Source organism: Hypanus sabinus, chromosome 22 (genome assembly GCF_030144855.1).
Source record: "Hypanus sabinus isolate sHypSab1 chromosome 22, sHypSab1.hap1, whole genome shotgun sequence".
NCBI lineage: Eukaryota > Metazoa > Chordata > Chondrichthyes > Myliobatiformes > Dasyatidae > Hypanus > Hypanus sabinus.
The window spans coordinates 63,333,724-63,356,973 of NC_082727.1; the positions used below are offsets into that span (position 1 = coordinate 63,333,724).

General features: G+C 40.4%; 1 protein-coding gene across 1 annotated transcript in view; it reads right to left on the minus strand.

Moving 5' to 3' along the window:
- Positions 1-14,239: 14,239 nt before the first annotated feature.
- The window catches only part of LOC132379796 (docking protein 1-like), a 36,077-nt gene continuing 27,066 nt past the window's right edge, over positions 14,240-23,250 (minus strand). The window contains exons 4-5 of the mRNA XM_059948080.1: positions 19,095-19,267; positions 14,240-15,626 (exon numbers count right to left, since the gene is read on the minus strand). Coding sequence (XP_059804063.1) covers positions 14,580-15,626; positions 19,095-19,267 — 1,220 coding nt within the window. The 3' untranslated portion in view covers positions 14,240-14,579. The remainder of the gene's footprint in view (positions 15,627-19,094; positions 19,268-23,250) is intronic.

Below are 23,250 nucleotides of genomic sequence, written 5' to 3' on the forward strand. Positions count from 1 at the left end.
TCCTTATGTCATGCCCTCTCTTAGTAAACTCCATGGGAAACAACTTTTCCACATCCACTCTGTCCATGCCTTTCAACATTTGAAATGTTTCTATGAGGTCCCCCCCTCATTCTTCTAAACTCCAAGGAGTACAGTCCAAGAGTGGTCAAATGTTCCTCATATGTTAACCCTCTTATTCCCGGAATCATTCTAGTGAATCTTCTCTGATCCCTCTCCAACGTCAGCACATCCTTTCTTAAATAAGGAGCCCAAAACTGCACACAGTACTCCAAGTGAGGTCTAACCAGTGCCTTATAGAGCCTCAACATCACATCCCTGCTCCTATACTCTATTCCTCTAGAAATGAATGCCAACATTGCATTCGCCTTCTTCACCACCGATTCAACCTGGAGGTTAACTTTTAGGGTATTCTGCATGAGGTCTCCCAAGTCCCATTGCATCTCAGAACTTTGAATTCTCTCCTCTTTTAAATAATAGTCAGCCCATTTATTTCTTCTACCAAAGTGCATGACCATAAACTTTCCAACATTGTATTTCATTTGCCACTTCTTTGCCCATTCTCCCAGTCTATCCAAGTCTCTCTGCTGACCCTCTGTTTCCTCAGCACTACTGGCCCCTCCACCTATCTTTGTATCATCAGCAAACTTAGCCACAAAGCTATCTATTCTACTGTATAATCCAAATCATTGATATACAACGTAAAAAGAAGCGGCCCCAACACAGACACCTGTGGAACACCACTGGTAACCGGCAGCCAGCCAGAATGGGATTCCTTTATTCCCACTCTCTGTTTCCTGCCAATCAGCCAACACTCTATCCACATATGCAACTTTCCCGTAATTCCATGGGCTCTCATCTTGTTTAGCAGCCTCATGTGTGGCACCTTGTCAAAGGCCTTCTGAAAATCCAAATACACAACATCCACTACATCTCCCTGTCTAGCCTACTTGTAATTTCCTCAAAAAATTGCAATAGGTTTGTCAGGCAGGATTTTCCTTTAAGGAAACGATGCTGAGTTCTGCCTATCTTGTCATACGCCTCTAGGTACTCCGTAACCTCATCCTTAACAATCGACTCCAACCACTGATATCAAGCGAACAGGTCTATAATTTCCTTTTTGCTTCCTTGCCCCCTTCTTAAATAGCAGAGTGACATTTGCAATCTTCCAGTCTTACAGAACCATGCCAGAATCTATTTGCTTTTGTAGGATCACTGCTAATGCCTCTGCAATCTCCACAGCTATTTCTTTCAGAACACGAGGGTGCATTCCATCTGGTCTGGGAGATTTATCTACCCTTAGACTATTCAGCTTCCTGAGTACTTTCTCTGTCATAATTGTGACTGTGCATACTTCTCTTCCCTGACACCCTTGAGTGTCCGGTATACTGCTGATTCTTCCTCAGTGAAGACTGATGCAAGATACTCATTCCGTTCCTTTGCCATCTTCTTATCTCCCATTACAATTTCTCCAGCATCATTTTCTATCGGTCCTATATCTACTCTCACCTGTCTTTTACTCTTTATATATTTGAAAAAGGTTTCAGTGTCCTCTTTGATATTATTTGCTACCTTCCTTTCATTGTTCATCTTTTCCCTCTTAATGATCTTCTTCGTTTCCTTTCATAAGCTTTTTAAAAACTTCCCAATCCTCTGTCTTCCCACTAATTTTTGCTTCCTTGTATGCCCTATCCTTTGCTTTTACTTTGGCTTTGACTTCTCTTGTCAGCCACAGTTGCATCCTTTTTCCATTCAAAAATTTCTTCTGTTTTGGAATATATCTGTCTTGCACCTTCCTCACTTCTCGCATAAACTCCAGCCACTGCTCCTCTGCCGTCCTTCCCGCTAGTGACCCTTTCCAGTCAACTTTGGCCAGTTCCTCTCTCATGCCACTGAAGTACCGACACATCGGAGTCTGGCTTCTTTTTCTCAAATTTCACAGTGAACTCGATCATGTTATGATCACTGCCTCCTAAGGGTTCCTTCACCTCAATCACTCTAAACATCTCTGGTTCATTACACAATACCCAATCCAGTACAGCCGATCCCCTAGTGGGCTCAACAACAAGCTGTTCTAAAAAGCGATCTTGTAGACATTCCACAAATTCTGTCTCTTGAGATCCAGTGCCGACCTGATTTTCCCAATCCACTCGCATGTTAAAATCCCTTACAATGATTATAACACTGCCCTTCTGGCAAGCCTTTTCTATTTCCTGTTGTAATTTATAGTGCACATCACTGCAGCTGTTTGGAGGCCTGTATATAACTGCCATCAGGGTCCTTTTACCCCTGCGAATTCTTAGCTCAACCCATAAAGATCCTGCACCTTCCGATCCTATGTCACCTCTTTCTAATGATTTAGTATCATTTCTTACCAATAAAGCCATGCCAATCCCTCTGCCTGCCTACCTATCTGATTGAAACATATAAGATTATTAAGGGATTGGACACACTGGAGGCAGGAAGCAAGTTCCCGCTGATGGTGAGTCCAGAACTAGAGGCCACAGTTTAAGAATAAGGGTAGGCCATTTAGAACAGAGATGTGGAAAAACTTTTTCACCCAGAGAGTGGTGGATATGTGGAATGCTCTGCCCCAGAAGGCAGTGGAGGCCAAGTCTCTGGATGCATTCAAGAGAAAGTTAGATAGAGCTCTTATAGATAGCAGGGTCAAGGGATATGGGGAGAGGGCAGGAACAGGGTACTAATTGTGTATGATCAGCCATGATCACAGTGAATGACGGTGCTGGCTAGAAGGGCCGAATGGCCTACCCCTGCACCTACTGTCTATTGTCTACCTATCCTTCCGATACACCGTGTATCCTTGGATGTTCAGCTCCCAGAGACATGCATCCTTTAGCCACATCTCAGTGATGGCCACAATATCATACCTGTCAATCCGTAGCTGTACAACAAGATCATCCACCTTATTCCTTATGCTGCGTGCATTTAAGTATAATACCTTAAGTCCAGTATTTGGTACTTCCCACACTGTATAAGTTCTAATTCCATAAATATGTCCCATTCTTTCAATTTAAGATGTCTACCAACATTGCTCCTGTTCATGTGTGTGCAATCGGATGGGACCTTTCTGATTTTTATCTTTGTTAAAGGTACTCCTGATTGTGGAGAACTATGCAAAGAAATGACTAAAATTGAAATTGTATTAGATTGAGATAAATTGAGCAGTTTGGATATTTGCGGTAGCAACTGGAGGTGACATACTCCTCAGATTATTTTTGTGATCTTGTCTTTACTCTCCTCTATAAAAATCACATCGAGTATTCCTTAATTGGACACTTATGCATTCTCTTGTGAAATTGTCAAACCATATGTGTGGAATGGAGATTATGCTTACACAAAGTTGACTATAGAGCAAGCTTTTCCCTTTTACATAAGTAAGATCTCTGGAAGAGCAACCCAATGTTGCTTAGAGGCAAATAGGACCCATACTGTGCTGATGTGCGTATGTTCATAGAGTAGGGAAAAAAGAAAAAAAATTCTGCAGATACCGTTACCCTTTATGCTCCAAGACCAGAGTAGATTTTTTTGCTACTCATAATGAAAGTGGCCACTGGTATTAGTTCGAGGATTTTTGGTTTTAGTACAATTTTCTCTCTTATATATAAATGAAAAATATGAGAGTCCATTTTTACCTATAATTTGTGGATAACATTATTCTGACTGTATAATTTTTATGTACATTATTTTATTCTATTTCACTCCAGTTTGTCTTTCTCAATCTCTCTAGATACCCTAGGCTACAGAATATATATTCATATGTTACAAAGGTGGCCTAATAATTTAATCTAATATATCTGGAAGTAATATTTGGCAAATACAATCGGCCCCCCTTATCTGCAGATTCCGCATGTGCGAATTCAACCAACCGCGAATTGCGAAAACCTGGAAGTGCTCTTCCAGCACTTGTTCGAGTATGTACAGACTTTTTTTCTTGTCATTATTCCCTAAACAATGCAGTATAACAGCCATTTTACATAGCATTTGCATTGTATTAGGTATTATAAGTAATCTGGAGATGATTTAAAGTATACGGGAGGATGGGCGTGGGTTATCGTGCATCGGGATTAAAAGAATCGGAAGTTCTCTTACTAAGTAAGTCAGAACAGGTACATCCGGTATTATTTAGCATCAGTTAGCCAAACGTTTGTCTTCGTATATAGTATATATTTTACCTTTCTATGCATATAAAACACTTAAGAATTTATGTTTCAGCGCCGGGCTCGGGAAGTTCCCAAGTTCGATCTAGTGACAGATCACTTCCAAGCGCGCTCTCCACCGTGCCGGGTTGATGTGGAGGATCAAAAACTCAAAAACCCAAAACCCAATAATTAAACCACTGCGTTGCTTAGCAATAATTGTAGCTTTCATCGGGACAGGGCCTTTCTCACTTTATCCTTTAAAATTGTTCTGATCGTTGACCGATGTGGCCTAACACTTTTCCAATGACCGATGGTGTTTCACCTCTTTCCGATCACTTTATTATTTCCATTTTATTTTCAATCGCGTTCGTGATTATTTTTGTGAACAGAAACAGTGCGGATTCAGAGCTCCACTGGTTCCTAAGGTCCACTGAATTGAGACAGGTTGAATAAGGGACTTGAGCATCCGCGAATTTTGGTATCCACGAGGGGTCCCAGAACTAATCCCTCATGGATAAGGAGGGCCAACTGTATACAAAAATCTTGCAAATTTGACAGATTATTCACAGGCTAGGGTCTTTAGTTCCAAATTAAGAAGTCACCCTTTCAGAATTGAACTAAGACATTTCTTCACTAGCACGTGGTGAAGCTATGGAAATTTCCACCTGTGAGGACTGGGTAAGCTCAATTGTTGATTATAGTCAAGACTGGTGTTAGGGAAATGTGGGAAAATGGAGTTAGTATAGGAAAGTGACAGATAAAAGCTCAGCAGCTATCTTGTTAAAAAATGCAACATACAGGGGGAGTAAGAGGATCAATTCCTTCACCTTTTTCTTATTTTCCTTATAGAGGCAAAGAAAGGGAATAAAGGGACCCTCTTCTGGTTGGCTGCTGGTGACTAGTGGTGTTTCACAGGATTTTGTATAGGAACAGCTTCTTTTTATGGTGTATGCCAATAATTTGGATGATGGAATTGATGGCTTTGTGGCTAAGTTTGCAGACAATTTGAAGGGGCTGGTAGTTTTGAGGAAGCAGAGAGGCTACAGAAAGACTTAAGCAAATTAGGAAAATGGGCAAATAATTGGTAGATGGAATACAGCGTCTGGAAGTGAATGGTCATGCAGTTAGATAGAAGAAATAAATGCATAGACTATTTTCTAAATGGAGAGAAAATTTAAAAATCTGAGGTGCAAAGGGTCTTGGGATTCCTTATGCAGGATTCTCTAAAGATTAACTTGTGGGTTGAGTTGGTGGTGAGGAAGGCAAATGTGATAGTAGCATTCTTTTCAAGAGGTCTAGACTATAAAAGCAAGGATGTAATGTTGAGGCTTTATAAAGCTCTGGTCCGGTCTCACTTGGAGTATTGTGAGAATTTTGGATGCCTTATCTTAGAAAGGATGTGCTGACATTGGAGAGGGTTCAAAGAAGAATGACTCCAGGATTGAAAGGCTTGTCATATGAGAAGTGTTTGATGCCTCTGAGCCTGTACTCACTGGAATTCAGAAGGATGAGGGGTGACCTCATTGAAGCCCTTTGAATGTTGAAGGGCCTCAAAAGAGTAGGATTGGAGAGGACATTTCCTGATGTGAGGATTCTAAGAATAGAAGGCTCAGCCTCAGAATAGAGGGAGGTCCTTTTAAAACCCAGATGAGGAGGAATATTTTTTCAGCCAGAGTGAGGTGAAACCATGGAATTCATTGCCAGAGGAGGCTGTGGGGGCAAGTCATTGGGTTTTTTTAAGGCAGAGGTTGATAGATTCTTGATTAGTCAGGACATGAAGAGATATGGGGAGAAAGCAGGAGATAGGGTCTGAGAATTAAATGTATCTACCATGATGAAATGACGGAGCAGACTCAATGGGCCAAATAACTTAATTCTGCTCCTATATCTTATGGCCTTATTTTATAAGGTCTTCTTTTGCCTCCTTACATGAAAATAACAAATAAGGCAGATGCCTTCCAAGAACCATCTGACTAAACCTGGGACTTCTACAACTAAGAAGGATGACATTGATGTTATACTCCTTCAATTCGTGCTAATGTGCAAAGTTTGGTACAATAATTGAATTTCTGAACAATAAAACTATCTTAAATTATTGGTCATTGTGATATAATGAAATTACATTAATATTGTATATGCTGAATACATTTTCTTGTAAATTTATAATAAACACTGTTTCACCTTATAATTGTGATTGGTATACATCACAGCCAATAAATAGTTTGGTTCTTTTGTCATGTGACGTATCCATTCAAGTTTTACTAGTATAGTTTTTGATATTACCAAAATGTTTTGATGAAGGCAATGGTGAGGAGTTCATAAGAAATGTAATATGATAGTGCCATCCTGTGGCTTCAGAATAATATCATTAAAAATAACCAAACAAATCAGATCTAGATGATGTAAGTCAAATGTGCTCCTAAACTCAAGGCTGGTGACAAACTTGTTTGTATTTATGTCTTTTATTCATTGTATTTACATTTTTATGTGATTTAGTTTTCATTTAAAATATCTACCAAGTGTTTTAACTACTTGATTTTAACTTTGAATTTAAAACATCCTGGTTTATGAAAGGCATTTTGTTTGAGTTTTGGGTGACCAGTATATTTGACCATCCCTAACTGCCCTTGAGATGTGAACATGAGTCATTTCCACAGTTCTGGTGAAAGTGCTCCCATTCTGCTGTAAAGTAGGGAGCTCCAAGATCTAGACCAGGGATTCCCAACCTGGGGCCCATGGACCATTCAGTTAGTGGTTAGGGTCCACAGCATAAAAAAAGTTTGGGAATCCCTAATCTAGACTCAGTAACAATGAAGGACCAACAACATATTTCCAAGTCAAGATGGTATATATCTTGGAAAGGTACCTGCAGTTGGTGGTGTTCCTATGGAACTGATGCTGTTGTCTGGGGGGGTGCAGTCAGAATGGACCAGGTATGTCTACATTGTATTTTGTAGATGGTATACTGCATATCACTGGTGGACAGAGTGACTGTTTATGAAGGTATTGCCTAAACAGTGTTGAGCTCCTTGAGAATGGTCAGAGTTAACCTTTCCAAGCAAGTGGAGAATATTTACATCCTGATTTGTACTTTGTAGATGGTGGGCCTTGGCTGTCACAAGTTAAACTGTTTTCACAAGCCACCCAGCCTCTGACCCATTCTTGAAGCTGAAGTATTTATGTGGTTGCTACAACTGATTTTCTAGTCAATGGTGATCTTTCCTCACCCCCAGATATTACTAGTGGAGAACTTAGTAATGGTAATGCCATTGAGTGTCAAGGGTAGATGGTTAGACTGTTTTTTATTGTAGTTAGTCATTGTCACTTAAACAGTGCAAATGTTATTTACACTTATTAGTTCATTGCTGAATGCTGTATAGAACTTCTTGTAGACAGCACTGGGCTAATTCATTCACCAAGGAATTGCATATGAAATTAAAAATTGCACAAATATCTGTGAATTTTCATACTTCCGACATGATGATGGACTGTCATTGATGAAGTAACTAAAAATAGCTGTACCTCAGACACTGCCCTGAAGAACTTCTCTGGTGAATTGCTGGGACTGGGATGATTGAGCTTTAATGACCACAGTCAACTTCCTTTGTCCAAAACATACCTCCAACTATTGCTACATGTTCCTTTAATTACATTAAATTCAGTTTTATAATCTGTCTCTTTTGGTCCATGTGTGGACCAAGGACAAGATGATAGCTGGAGCTAACAGTTTCAATGAAACCCAAAATGGGTGTCTGTTATTGACAAGGATCTACTAATTAATTAGTATTTTCAGTATTAATTTCATTCACTTTGTTGATTAACTAGGTTGAACCCACTCTGAGTTTATGAACAGAACATTCCTGGGCAATTTTCCACATTGACATGTCATTATAGTACTGAAACAGCCCAACTGGAACTGCAAACTCCCTTCTTCTCAACAGCAGCAGCAATAAGAAAGCATGACCAGATGGTGGTGTCCCTGATGCTGCTTTCCTGTGGTAATACTTTGTGTAGATGTGCTCAGTGGTGGGGAGGGCTTTACATGTGATAGACTGAGCTGTATATGCACTGAGCTCATGTCGCCATCTCTTTCCATGTGAGATAAAAATAATATTTCCTGCACCAATCAGTAAATGATTAGTAGCACTGTCATTCGAGATCTGGCATTCTCTACAGAGCACAATGGCAGTAGAGACAACAGCAGGCTGTGGAAGAACAAATCCAGAAATGCAGTCTAATGATCATCATTGCAAAGGCTTTAAGCATCTGTAGTAATTGTGCAATCTACTGTTTCTCATGATACTGGCCTTCAGGAAAATCACTGTAATGGATAGAAACATAGACAACCAACAGCACAATACAGGCCCTTCGGCCCACAAAGAACATGTCCACCTTAGAAATTACTAGACTTCCCTGTAGCCCTCTATTTTTCTAAGCTCCATGCATCTCTCTAAAAGTCTCTTAAAAGACCATATTGTATAGTTACCAAGACTTTGGAAACACCATTTTATCTTTTATTATCTACAGCAATAATATAGAAACATAGAAAACCTATAGCACAATACAGGCCCTTCAGCCCACAAAGTTGTGCCGAACATGTCCCTACCTTAGAAATTACTAGGGTTACCCATAGCCCTCTATTTTTCTAAGCTCCATGTACTTATCCCAAACTCACTTAAAAGACCCTATCGTATCTGCCTTCACCACCTTTGCCGGCAGTCCATTCCACGCACTCACCACTCTCCGCGTAAAAAATATAGTCCTGACATCTCCTCTGTACCTGCTCCACAGTACATTCAACCCGTGCCCTCTGGTGCTAGCCATTTCAGCCCTGGGAAAAAGCCTCTGACTATCCACATGATCAATAACTCTCACCATCTTATACACCTCTATCAGGTCACCTCTCATCCTCCGTCGCTCCAAGGAGAAAAGGCTGAGTTCACTCAACTTGTTTTCATAAGGCATGCTCGTCAATCCAGGCAACATCCTTGTAAATCTCCTCTGCACCCTTTCTATGGTTTACATATCCTTCCCGTAGTGAGGCGACCAGAACTGAGCACGGTACTCCAAGTGGGGTCTGACCAGGGTCCTAGATAGCTCCAAATTACCTCTCGGCTCCTAAATTCAATTCCATGATTGATAAAGGCCAATATACCGTACGCCTTCTTAACCACAGAGTCAACCTGCACAGTTGCTTTGAGTGTCCTATGAACTCGGACCCCAAGATCCCTCTGATCCTCAACACTGCCAAGAGTCTTACCATTAATGCTATATTCTGCCATCATATTTGACCTACCAAAATGAACCACTTCACACTTATCTGGGTTGAACTCCATCTGCCACTTCTCAGCCCAGTTTTGCATCCTAACAATGTCCCTCTGTAAACTCCGACAGCCCTCCACACTATCCACAACACCCCCAACCTTTGTGTCATCAGCAAACTTACTAATCCATCCCTCCACTTCCTCATCCAGGTCATTTATAAAAATCACAAAGAGTAGGGTTCCCAAAACAGATCCCTGAGGCACACCACTGGTCACCGACTTCCATGCAGAATATGACCCATCTACAACTACTCATCGCCTTCTGTGGGCAAGCCATTTCTGGATCCACAAAGCAATGTCCCCTTGGATCCCATGCCTCCTTACTTTCTCAATAAGCCTTGCATGGGGTACCTTATCAAATGCCTTGCTGAAATCCATATACACTACACCTACTGCTCTTCCTTCATCAATGTGTTTAGTCACATCCTCAAAAAATTCTATCAGGCTTGTAAGGCATGACCTGCCCTTGACAAAACCATGCTGACTATTCCTAATCATGTTATACCTCTCCAAATGTTCATAATTGCTTCCTCTCCGGATCTTCTCCATCTACTTACCAATCACTGAAGTAAAACTCACTGGTCCATAACTTCCTGGGCTATCTCTACTCCCTTTCTTGAATAAGGGAACAACATCTGCAACCCTCCAATCCTTGGGAACCTCTCCCGTCCCCGTTGCTCACTCAAAGATCATCGCCAGAGGCTCAGCAATCTCCTCCTTCACCTCCCACATTAGCCTGGGGTACATCTCATCCGGTCCCAGCGACTTATCCAACTTGATGCTTTCCAAAAGCTCCAGTGCATCCTCATTCTTAATATCTAGTAATATAGTAATATGTATAATAATCTAGCAATATATATGGACACCTAAGGAACCAACGCTCACGACAATCGATAACCAGGATTACAGGCCGACAGAGATCACTTAAGGCATCCAGTTGGCAGGACCCGGCAGAGGCTGGCAGCCAGCACAATAGCCAACCAATCAGAACAATGAGATGGTCCAATATAAACACAAGCACTCGGCAGAAACAACATTCAATTGTGCACTGATGATGTCACCTTGAATGGTGATGAAACATTTATGTCCTAACCTCTAGGCTAGATGAACAAGCAGCCAACCCAAGCTACCAATCTTCTCTTTCATTTCATATTATTAGAATATTAATTACTCAGTTAATAGACTGGAGGTTATCTGTATCAAGCAGAATCCCCCTATCTTTTGGTGGTGGGCATTTGAGGAATAGGGGCAATGGAAGAAGCATTAAGGTTCTAATGTCAAAACTACATAGTGTTAGATAGAAAACTTTAGCCAAACTTTCTTCATAAAAATGGTTATGGTTTGTGGTATATTTGTTCATGAAAAACACTCATGGATTGAGGGAAATTATGAACACTTCCATGTAGTTAACACACTTCATGATAAGAAACATAGTCAGAGGAGAGCAGGCAGAATGATAGAAAAGGTACCATCATAAATAACTCATAGCTGCTAGGAATTAAAAACTGGTTCTGTCCATCCCACCAGCAGTGAAAGCAGCTGAAATGTATACCGTACACTACCACTACCATCGACCCATTTGCAGTAATTGTGCTGGAATTCAGTTTTACGGGTGCATTGTACCAGACCATACAGGATTGTTTTTTTCAAATTCTCATATAAGAGAAGTTTGGAGATGTACATGGATGGAAAGCATATGGAAGCGCAGGTCTATATCGAAGACATCAGGCAAACTAAGAGTTTACCATGGACTGGATGGGCCAAAGGGCCTGTTTCTGTGCTGTAGTGCTCTATAACACGCTGTCAAAGAACCTATTATTTATTTAAATAGTTTTACATGGTGCAAAGTATTCAAAATTTAGAAAGGGTCAAAATGCAGATGGGAATTTGAGGAATCTATTTTGGGGTTGAGTAAAAAGCCCCACATTCAACAAAAGAGAACTATTTACCCAAATTATGAGCCAATTGTAAACCAGAGCCTGAGAGTACTCACAACACGTGTCACGACAAGTTGTGGTAGGATCGGAGTTACATCCCAATGAAATATTTGAGATTAGTTTGCAATAAGCTGTTGTATTCTGACCAGGCTCATAAATTTACACTAGCCTGAAAGATTTGTTTAGCTCTGGTGATGATCAAGGGCAACATGGAAACCCCGTTTTTTCCACTAGTCTACAAGTGCCTCAAGGTCAGACCAAGTAAGAAGTGGTAAAAGTAAAGGGGTTAGGTACAGTTTAACTGTGGTCATATCAACTTCAAACCAGATTTTAATTTTAGACCTAGACAGACCTCCAAAATAGCATCATTTTATACCTAAACCAGACCATGCATTACAGTTAGGGTTAAGCTTTGTAAACAGTAAACAGCTTAGACATCCTCCTCTATGGTGGTAACAGATTATTGCTCCATGTCCTTGCAAATTTAAAACCCTGTAAGACACCTGTGGAATAGTTAGTACAAAGGGCATCTCAAAACAAACTGAATCAGAACTAGTTTGCCCACAGGAGGCAAAGAGTGGTTGTAGGTGGGTCATATTCTGCATGGAGATCGGTGACCAGTGGTGTGCCTCAGGGATCTATTCTGGGACCCTTACTCTTTGTGATTTTTATAAATAACCTGGATGAGGAAGTGAAGGGATGGGTTAGTGAATTTGCTGATGACACAAAGGTTGGGGTTGTTGTGGATAGTGTGGAAAGCTGTCAGAGGTTACAGCGGGACATTGATAGGATGCAAAACTGGGCTGAGAAGTGGCAGATGGAATTCAACCCAGATAAGTGTGAAGTGGATCATTTTGGTAGGTCAAATATGATGGCAGAATATAGTATTAATGGTAAGACTCTTGGCAGTGTGGAGGATCAGAGGGATCTTGGGGTCCGAGTCCATAGGACACTCATAGCAGCTGCGCAAGTTCACTCTGTGGTTATGAAGGCATATGGTGTGTTGGCCTGCATCAATCATGGAATTGAATTTAGGAGCCGAGAGGTGATGTTGAGCTATATAGGACCCTGGTCAGACCCCATTTGGAGCATTGTGCTCAGTTCTGGTCACCTCACTACAGAAAGGATATGTAGTGAGCCATAGAAAGCCATAGAAAGGGTGCAGAGGAGATTTACAAGGATTTTGCCTGGATTGGGGAGCATGCCTTATGAAAACAAGTTGAGTGAACTCGGCCTTTTCTCCTTGGAGCGAAGGAGAATGAGAGGAGACCTGATAGAGATGTATAAGATGATGAGAGGCATTGATCATGTGGATAGTCAGAGGCTTTTTCCAAGAGCTGAAATGGTTGCCACAAGAGGACACAGGTTTAAGGTGCTGAGGAGTATGTACAGAGGTGATGTCAGGGTTAAGTTTTTTTATGCAGAAAGTGGTGAGTGTGTAGAATGGGTTGCCAGCAGTGGTGGTGGAGGTGAATACAATAGGGTCTTTTAAGAGACTTTTGGATAGGTATATGGAGCTTAGTAAAATAGAGGGTGTGGGTAAGCCCAGTAATTTCTAATGTAGGGACATGTTCGGCACAACTTTGTGGACCAAAGGGCCTGTAATGTACTGTAAGTTTTAACCTTACCTCAGTTTCTGTTAGTTCACTCATTGAATTGGGTGGAAATGCACCGGCTGAGACTGAAGGTAACAGGTAGGTGCAGGATATAGGTGGAGCAGCTGTACGGTTCATTGACGGGAATCCAGTTGCATTGTGCAAGTTTAGCATAATTAATTGATTACATTTGTTACAAAATTGCTGATGTTAGTTCTAATATTGTCAGAAATGTCATTAATGAAAGAAAGTGATTTATTTTTGCATTTAATTTTTAAAGTGCTGAACATTTTCTTTTATACAATGTTTAACTATTTTGAAAGTCTCAATTTTTCCTGTGAATTCAGCACTGCAAATATAAAAAGTGTTTTTTATACATATTATATTACATTTGTTATATGTTATCATAAAAATTAGGTGGCGGGATGGAGATACATATCTACCAAAGGAGGTATAAGGCACTCCTTCCCTCTGCTAGCCTGCATGTCACCCTTGGGAAAGGTGTAGCACCTGCTTAGCCCCTGATCAGGGTCACGTGCAGCCACTGGAGAAGGTGGTGGGTGGTCACATGAGCAGCTGGTGCATATCACAGGTTCTGGTTATGCAGAGAGTGGTGATGCCAGGCAGACAATCTCTGAAGACTATTGATAAGGATTGGGGTCACCTATCTTGTAAAGACACTGCCCAGAAGAAGAGAATGGCAAAACACTTCTGTAGAAATATTTGCCAAGATCAACCATGGTTATGGAAAGACTTCAATTGCTAATGTCATATGACACAGCACATAACAAGAGAACAAGCTATAAAGTATTCAAATATATATTTTAAAATGCAAACCAGCAACAAGAAACACAATGGTGGCATCCACTAATGAGAGGAATGGAAAAAGAGACATATAGTTTACAAAGGTGAAATGCAAATAACTGCCTACCAGGATCATATATAGATTTATCTTTAATTATTGTTGGCCATCTGTTTTTTGATGATTCATAGTATTCACAAAGAGAGCTGTCTGAGAAACCAATTACATTAAAGAATTATTCATAGCAAACTAGGAAGCAATTTTTACAATTAACTTCCTAAACATTATACCAGATATTAAATAAAGATTGGAGTGGATAGTTGATCGAGGTAGAAGACGAACAATCATAAAAAATTTAAAAATATTTTATTTTAAGTATTTCAAAAGTATCAGTCCGAGAGATATACAATTCACATACAAAAATTTGATTTTGCAGACTATAAGGATTTAAAAAATTCTGGTATAACCCACAATTGATAACTTAGAACAAATGCAATAAAATGTCAGACTATTCTGAAATGTTTTTCCATTCACATGAATTCAGTTGTTTTCCATTGATTTGATTGGAGATGATTGCAAAGGCCATTGTCTTAGAGAGAAGCTAAATCTATTCAAACTACAGATACTGTACATAAAAATCACAAAGTTGCAGCCAGTTTTGTGATGTAATTTTGCCTTGAAAATCCAGACCTAGAAACTATGAAGAAAACATAATGCTTGAAATTATACTGTATTTATATGACAGGTTTGGTGTCACTGCTTATCTACCTGTTACAAAGAATTGATTCAACATTGACATAATCACTTTTTTGTACTCTTCCCTTTGGAGATGAACACTTTTTAGATGGTCTGAGAGGTGGATCCTGAAGTGCCAGCTTCGGCACAGCATAGTCATCTGCAGAAGGATTGTAAGGATATTCATAACCAAAGTCATGCAATCTACCTTGTACTTTCCATGCGTCACTCAATTCTTTTGCTTCCTCGTAAAGCGATGAATCATCATTAACTTCATACACATGTTCATTTCTGTTGCAACATGTTTGTTGGTGAAGTACATTTTTGGAATTTGACATATTTGGTCCACTATACACAGTATCATAAAGAGAGTCAGAATGCTCAGTCGATATGATAGATGGAATGTTCTTTTCAACAAAACTACTCTCATTGTTAGATGAACGTACTTTGCTGGGAAGCATAATGAAAGAACCATTGATATGGTTTGGTTGGATATTCCCTCTGTGAGGTGTAACACTACTTTGCTGCCTTCCTACTTGTCTTGGTATAGATGTATTACAACTTGGTAGTTCCAAGGGAAGAGTCAAGTGAATCCCTCCTGGATTTGTTTCTGAATTTAGTGTAGATCTATTTTCTAGTGTGTCTGCTGATAACTTAGCAGTTCCTTCACTATGTGATGCCAATAGAGGAGGTGATGGGAAGCTATACTGAAACCTGACTGGTGACTTGCTTAGGGGACTACGTGTCCGATAATCTGGGGAAGCATCACAACACAAGCTATGCATTCCTTCAGAAATATCTGATATCGCAGAAGATAATCTTTTGGCTAGCTGAGATTTATTTGTTGCAGCAAGCTCCTGTGCACAACCTGAATACGATCTGTGAAGAGCAGAGTCCACAGCAAGTAAATTGTAGCTTTCTAATGGATCAGAATTGCATTGTTCTTCATTGTTGGACTTCTGATTTGATACAGCAGTATTGACAGACGTAAAAATCTGTTTGCCCTGGTTGGTTTCAAACTCAAACTTCCCTGGACCAGATTTACATCTCCTTCCAGATTCAATTGAAAATATTCCCTGAAAAATATAAATGTTATTGCACATGAAATAGCAGTTAAAGCATTTTTTGGTTCATAGAATGTGACATTAAGAGCAAGGATAATATGTACTACCCATTTCCAACAGTATAATACGGGCTGAAACTAACACCCTTCACTATATAAATACACTAGTACTTTTTTTCCCTTTAATGGTTGATGGTGCTTCGTCATTTCACTTTGTATGTCAAACTCCATTCTGAAAATATTAAAAATCTGATAAATGTTCTGCTGTTTTCTGTCAGTTAGAAAGTCTTGAGTATTAAAAATCTGGTAAGATTCTCAACAATTAAACTCATCTGTCCAAAGTAGAACTTGACTAAAAAAAATGTTTCTACCAAGTCACAGATTGATAATATTTGCAAGCTGGGTTCCAAGAGCAAATCCTGCTGTTAACTGGAGATTACCAGTGTGAGACAGCTGAATTAGGAAGATAATTGGTTTATTTGGAGCCAAGATGATAGGCAAGAAACATGCACAATATCAAAAAGAACAAACTCTTTGTGTCCTTCACTTATTCTGAAAGGCTCATTCTACCTTAGGCCACAAACTTATCAATCACCCCTGCTGTGGACACTTCCTGGAGGTCCAAGATCCGTATGCTCCACAACTGCTGGACTAAGTGTGTAAATGTAGGAGGGGACTATGTTGAAAAATGAATGTGCTAGGTTTTCTAAAATTGACTCCTTCTACCTTAGGCCACAAACATATCAATCACCGCTCATAACAGAAAAAGACTTTTAGTATCCTGCTTTATATTATTGGCTAGTTTGCCCTCATCTTCCATCTAATCCCTTCTTTATTGATTTTTTTCATTGCCTTTTGTTGGATTTTAAAAGCTTCACAATCATCCAACTTCCCACTCACTTTGGCTACTTTATACGTCCTTTCCTTGGCTTTTATGCAGTCCTTAACTTCTCTTGTCAGCCAAGGTTGCCTATCCCTGCCATCGGAGAACTATACTTCTGTGGAACATATCTATTCTGCGCCTTGTGAACTCTTCCCAGGAACCTCAGCCCCCTCTGCTCTGCCGTCATCCCTGCCAGTACCGTCCTCCAATCCAGCTGGGCAAGCTCCTCTCTCATGCCCCTGTAATTCCCTTTATTCCATTGTGATACTGATACCTGTGACATGCTTCTCCCTCTCAAATTGCAGTATGAATTCAATCATATTATAATCACTGCCTCCTAAGTGTTCCTTTACTTTAAACTCCCTAATAAGATCTGGGTTATTACACAACACCCGTTCGAAGCTGCCCTTTCCCTGAGTAGGCGCAATCACAAGCTGCTCTAAAAAGCCGTCCCGTAGGCATTCACCAATTTCCCCCTCTTGCAATCCAACACCAACCTGATTTTCCCAATCCCCTTGCATATTGAAGTCCCACATTACAATTGTGACATTACCCTTATTACATGCCCTTTCCCGCTCCCGTTGTAATCTCAACCCCACATCTTGGCTCATATATGGAGGCCTATGTATGATTCCCATTATGTTTTTTTAATTTTGTAGATCCTTAACTCCATCCATAAAGATTTAACATTCTCTAACATTCTCTTTTTAAAGATGTAGTTCCATCTCTTACCAACAGAGCCACACCACCATCTATGCCACGCCTGCCTGTCCTTTCGATACAAAGTACTGTACTTCCTAGATTCGATTGACTCTAACAGGGAACTCCTCAGTATGGTTTTCCTCAGCTCTGCTGGCTGAGGGTACTGTTGCCAGATGATGACTTTTCCTTGCAGTACCTGATGCTTCCTTTCAACACCGGTGAAAAATTTTGTTTTTGCTTTTGGTACTTTGAATGTTTACTGTCTGTCATCTTGGCTCCACACAGGCCAATTCAGCTCCCCCACAAACCTTTAACAGCAAAACTTCCTTTTCAAAACCCAAGATACAAATGTGCAGTAGTAATACATAACTTGGAAAAAAACCTCTGCTCTCCACAGACCACTCCCACTCCAACATGTCTGTCCATGGCCTCCTCTACCGTCAAGATGAGGCCACATGCAGGTCGATAGAGCAATTCCTTAACACCCGCCTAGGTAGCCTCCTTCCTGCCGGCATGAACATCTAACTCACTGACCTCCGTTGATACCCCTGCCCCTCATTCTTACCCCCATCCCTATCTATTATTTTAGTCTGGTTCTCTTTCTCTCTCTTTATCCCCCTCACTATAATCTCTCCCCCCAGCCCTACCTTTCTTTCTCTTTTATTTCCCATAATCCTCCACCTTCCTCCAGCCCATTTCCTTCCAGGCTATCACTTCCCAGCTCTCTACTCCATCCCTCCCCCCACTTCTTATCCTCCCTCGACCATCCCATGTTACTTCACTCCTGATGAAGTGTTTCGGCCTGAAACGTCGTTATTACCTCCTCCCATAGATGCTGTCCGGCCTGCTGAGTTCTGCCAGCATTTCGTGTCTTTTTATTTATTTTCAGCATCTGCAGATTCACTCGTGTTCTCTGCTCTGACTTTGGTCAAAAGTTTTTAATTGTTGGAAATATGACCAAATTCTCTTATTCTCATGATCTTCAAACTGGTGGAAAATAGTGGAACATTCTGGGTATAGAGGGCTATGGTCCTGGTGCAGGTCGATGCGAGTAAGCAGTTTAAATGGTTTCAGCATGGACTAGATGGACTGAATGGCCTGTTTCTGTGCTGTCCTTCTCTATGACTCTATGCACCAAATTTTTTTTGCAATAATCTCAGAATTGAATTCTACATAACAGTTGCAATGACATAAATTCACAGAGTACTGCCAACCAATTAAAAACAGGAGGAATGCATCATGAGTTGAAGATGTCCCAGTGCATTTTCCATCCACTGAACTTTTTTTGTTGTGATGCGGGAATCACAGCAGCCAATTTGCATTAAGCAAGACCTGCCAAGATAGTATAATGACCAGGAAATCTTTTAAAGTACTACTAATTGATGGAGAAATATTGATTGGAGCCTCAGAGATAACATTCTTCATCTTCTTTGAAAAAGTACCAAAAGAACATTTACACCCATCCATTAGAATTGATTTGGTGCATCTTCAATAAGGTAACACCCTCTGCAACATTCTCCACTGGAGTATCAGTCTAGAGTTGTGTCTTCGGAATGAGATTAGATCCTTTTAATAAAAATGAAATACCTTTCAAATGCAGTGAATCTGAATCTTAAACCAGCAAATGCTGGAAACACTCAGGACAGTAATGCTGCCTGACCTGCTGAGTTTCAGAGCACAGAACACAGCAGAGGTTCCCGACCTTTGTTATACCATGACCAAGACCAGTAAGCAAGGTGTCCATGGACCCCATGTTAGGAACCCCTGATAAAGTGTTGCCAGAATTGTTTTTAATTAAATGAGTAAAACTCAGTTTGATAATAGCTTGCTTTACTGTGTTATTACTTTCTAGTTATTCCATTCAGCACTTATAATTTTAAAATAATTAAAAGGTACCTTGTCACCACCAAATCTCCGTAGATACATGTAAGGCCATTCAAATACTACTTGCTCAGGGCTGATACTTTTTAAAATCAGTGCATCTTTGTCTGCCTTGAGAAGATACGTTCCTTTGAGGTCACATCTCTCTGAAGCATCTGTACTTCTTATTGAAACTTTATATTCCGTCACTGAAAATAAAAAAAATAGTATCAGTAATTTCACCTGGAGCTTCACAAGCAATGTGAATTATAAACCATTGCTAGAGGCGAGTTTCTGACCCTTACCACCATCTTCATCTCATATTCTCAATATTTATTGTTCTTTTTTTTCTTTTTGTATTTGCACATTGTTGATTTTTGCACATCGGCTGTTTGTCCATCCTGTTGGGTGTGGTCTTTCATTGCTCATATTGTGTTTCTTGTATTTACTGTGAATTCCCACAAGAAAATGAACCTCAGGATTGTGTATAGTGTTGTACATGTACTTTGATAATAAATTTACTTTGAACTTTAAACTATCCTACTAGGAACTCAGGTAGTAGGACAAGGATGAAGAATAATTCTATTTAATTGAGAAGGAGATTGCCTTCTCAAGTTGCTATGCATGGTTCAGTGGACCTAGATCTTAATAATGCTCCACTTCAAAGAAAAATGTTTTAACAACATGATGGACTGTTTAAATTATAGGATGATAATCCAACAGCACTTTCAACATGTCAGCAAGTGTGCAGGAGTCCACAACCACGTATGTACATGGATGAAACTGGAAGCTTGTATGTATCCTTCATATGTTGTTAGCACCAGGGTCATCTGGTTTCCACCCGTTATTGCTTATGTCACATAAATGATCTTAGATACTCTCCTAAATTAGTGTGATTAATGATTTGTTCTGGTCTCTGGCATTACTGCAGAAACAGTTTATGGAGAAGTATTTCAAGAAAAATGGAAGCCTAATGTTAAACTTGTAAGGTCTGACATAGCTGAGTCACCTTAAAACTAGTCATTGAATTGTAGCAACACACACAAAATGCCAGAGGAACTCAGCAGGCCAGGCAGCATCTGTGGAAAAGAGTAGAGTTGACATTTTGGACCCTGCTGGAAGGTCTCAGCCTGAAACATCGACTGTACTCTTTTCCATGCTGCCTGGCCTGCTGAGTTTCTCGGGTATTTTGTGAGTGTTGCTTGGATTTCCAGCATCTGCAGATGTTCCCTTGTTTGTCATTGAATTGCAGTATGACCTGGAGAGGAGACAGAGCAGTGGTAGCACTATCTGAATAATTTGCTTTGCACATTGTAGGAAGGAGCTGAATCAGATCTTGTCTTAGATGACTGATGATGGAAATACTTATGAGGTAGATTAAGAGGATATGCCTAAACATACGTCATCCACTAAACATAATGTTCCTGCTATCACTGACAATGCAGATAAAGGCCTTAAGGAAGATAGTTAGAATGCTAATGGTAGCATCAAATAACACAAATTGTTCAAAGGGAGAAGCAAAAGCATCTTGTGGTAGGGATACAATACTCAGAGGTGAAGGAAGCATGCTTTAAAAGCAGGGAAGAGTCCTACATTATATGTAGACTACAGTATTAGGGTGGAGGATCTTTCAAATTTGAAAAGATATTGGAGAGGAAATGAGAAGATGTTATTATTGCTATTTAAGATTTTAAGTTTTCAACAAACTGAAAATTTGGTTAAAATACACTGTGGGAGATCACTAGAAATCAGGAAGTGAGACAAAGAGTAGGTGCTCTCTGTATAATTAACAAAATTACTTGTAGACTGGCATATCAATCTGCAGAGTAATTTGTTGTGGTGTGGGAGAGGCCATGTGGTTGAAGGAAATGCGAATAAATAAACGTTTTATTTCTTTGAATGCAAGTACAAATCCTAAAGCAGTTAGGAAGAAATGGTGGTGTCTGCTCCAACTGAAATGGGTAGGGACCCATATTACACTGGAAATTAAAATAGGGCAGTATTAAAAATTTTAAACTAGAATTGACATGACAGAAGGAAGTTGTTTTGAAACAGGCAAAATGAAAATAGGTGTATTAGGAAGAAGTTATGCTTCTGATACTACATGTCATGGGAAATTTCTGAAGAAATTAAAAACTAGATAAGAGGTGTTTTGTTCTTTCATTATGCGGCATGTTGTATGATTAGGTGATCATGGTCTATGACTGTTTTCGGTGACCGTGATTGTTTTTGGCAAATGGAAGTGGTTTGCATTGCCTTCTTCTGGGTAATGTCTTTACAAGAAGGTTACCCCAGCAATTATCTTCAGAAATGATCTGACATCAGTGGTCACATAACTATGACTTGTGATATAAGACCATAAGACCATAGATATAGGAGCAGAAGTAGGCCATTTGGCCCATCAAGTCTGCTCTAACATTCAGTCATGGGCTGATCCAATTCTTCCAGTCATTCCCATTCCCCTGCTTTCACTCCTTTGATGCCCTGGCTAATCAAGAACCTAACTATCTCTGCCTTAAATACACTCAATGACTTGGCCTCCACAGCTACTTGTGGCAACAAATTCCACAGATTTATCACTCTCTGACTAAAGTAATTTCTCCGCATCTCTGTTCTAAAAGGACATTCTTCAATCCTGAAGTTGTGCCCTTGTGTCCCAGAATCCCCTACCATGGGAAATAACTTTGCCATATCTAATCTGTTCAGGCCTTTTAACATTCTGAATGTTTCTATGAGATCCTCCCTCATTCTCCTGAACTCCAGGGAATACAGCCCAAGAGCTGCCAGACGTTCCTCATACAGTAACCCTTTCATTCCTGGAATTATTCTCATGAATCTTCTCTGAACCCTCTCCAATGTCAGTATACCCTTTCTAAAATAAGGAGCCCAAGACTCCACTCAATACTCCGTATGGTCTCATGAGTGCCTTATAGAGCCTCAACATCATATCCCTGCTCTTATATTCTATACCTTTAGAGATGTATGCCAAAATTGCATTCACCATCTTCACAACTGACTCAGCCTGGAGGTTAACCTTTAGGGTATCCTGCACAAGGACTCACAAGCCCCTTTGCATCTCTGCATTTTGAATTCTTTTCCCATCTAAATAATAGTCTGCCCATTTATTTCTTCCACCGAAGTAAATGACCATACATTTTCCAACATTGTATTTCATTTGACGCTTCTTTGCCCATTCCCCTAAACTATCCAAGTCTCTCTGAAGACTCTCTGTTTCCTCAACACTACCCGCTCCTCCACCTATCTTCATATCATCGGCAAATTTAGCCACAAATCCATTAATACCACAGTCCAAATCATTGGCATACATTATAAAAAGCAGCGGTCCCAACACCGATCCCTGTGGAACTCCACTGGTAATCGGCAACCAACTAGAATAGGATCACTTTATTCCCCCTCTCTGTTTTCTGCCTATCAGCAATGCTCCACCCATGCTAGTAACTCCCCTGTAATTCCATGGGCTGTTATTTTGTTAAGCAGCCTCATGTGCGGCACCTTGTCAAAGGCCTTCTGAAAATCCAAATACACCATGTCTACTGCAACTCCTTTGTCTACCCTGCTTGTAATCTCCTCAAAGAATTGCAGTAGGCTTGTCAGGCAGGAGTTTCCTTTCAGGAAACCATACTGGCTTTGACCTATCTTGTCATGTGCCTCCAGGTACTCCGTAATCTCATCCCTAACAATCGATTCCAACAACTTTCGAACCACTGAAGTCAGGCTGACTGGTCTATAGTTTCCTTTCTGCTGCTTACCACCCTACTTAAATAACGGAGTGACATTTGCAATTTTCCAGTCATCTGGTACAATGCCATAATCTATCGATTTTTGAAAGATCATCGTTAATGCCTCTGCACCAGTTGCTCATACAACCATCCATCTCCTGCTCCTGTGGCTTCACATGACCCTGATCAGGGCTGGTGGAGGGGGGTGGGGGTTGGTTTCCTAAGCATGTAACCAGGTGCTACATCTTGCCCCAGGATGATCTGCAGGCTAGTGGAGGGAAGAACCGCCTTACATCTTCTTTGGTAAAGACGTATTTCCACCCCACCACTCTAACCAGCGTTAGATTCAGAAATTAGTGTAAGTCACTGTGATAATCATGTCAGATCCATGACCTGACTGTCAGATTTACATGGCAGTGTTTCCTTCAGATATAGCATCTTGAAGACCTTCA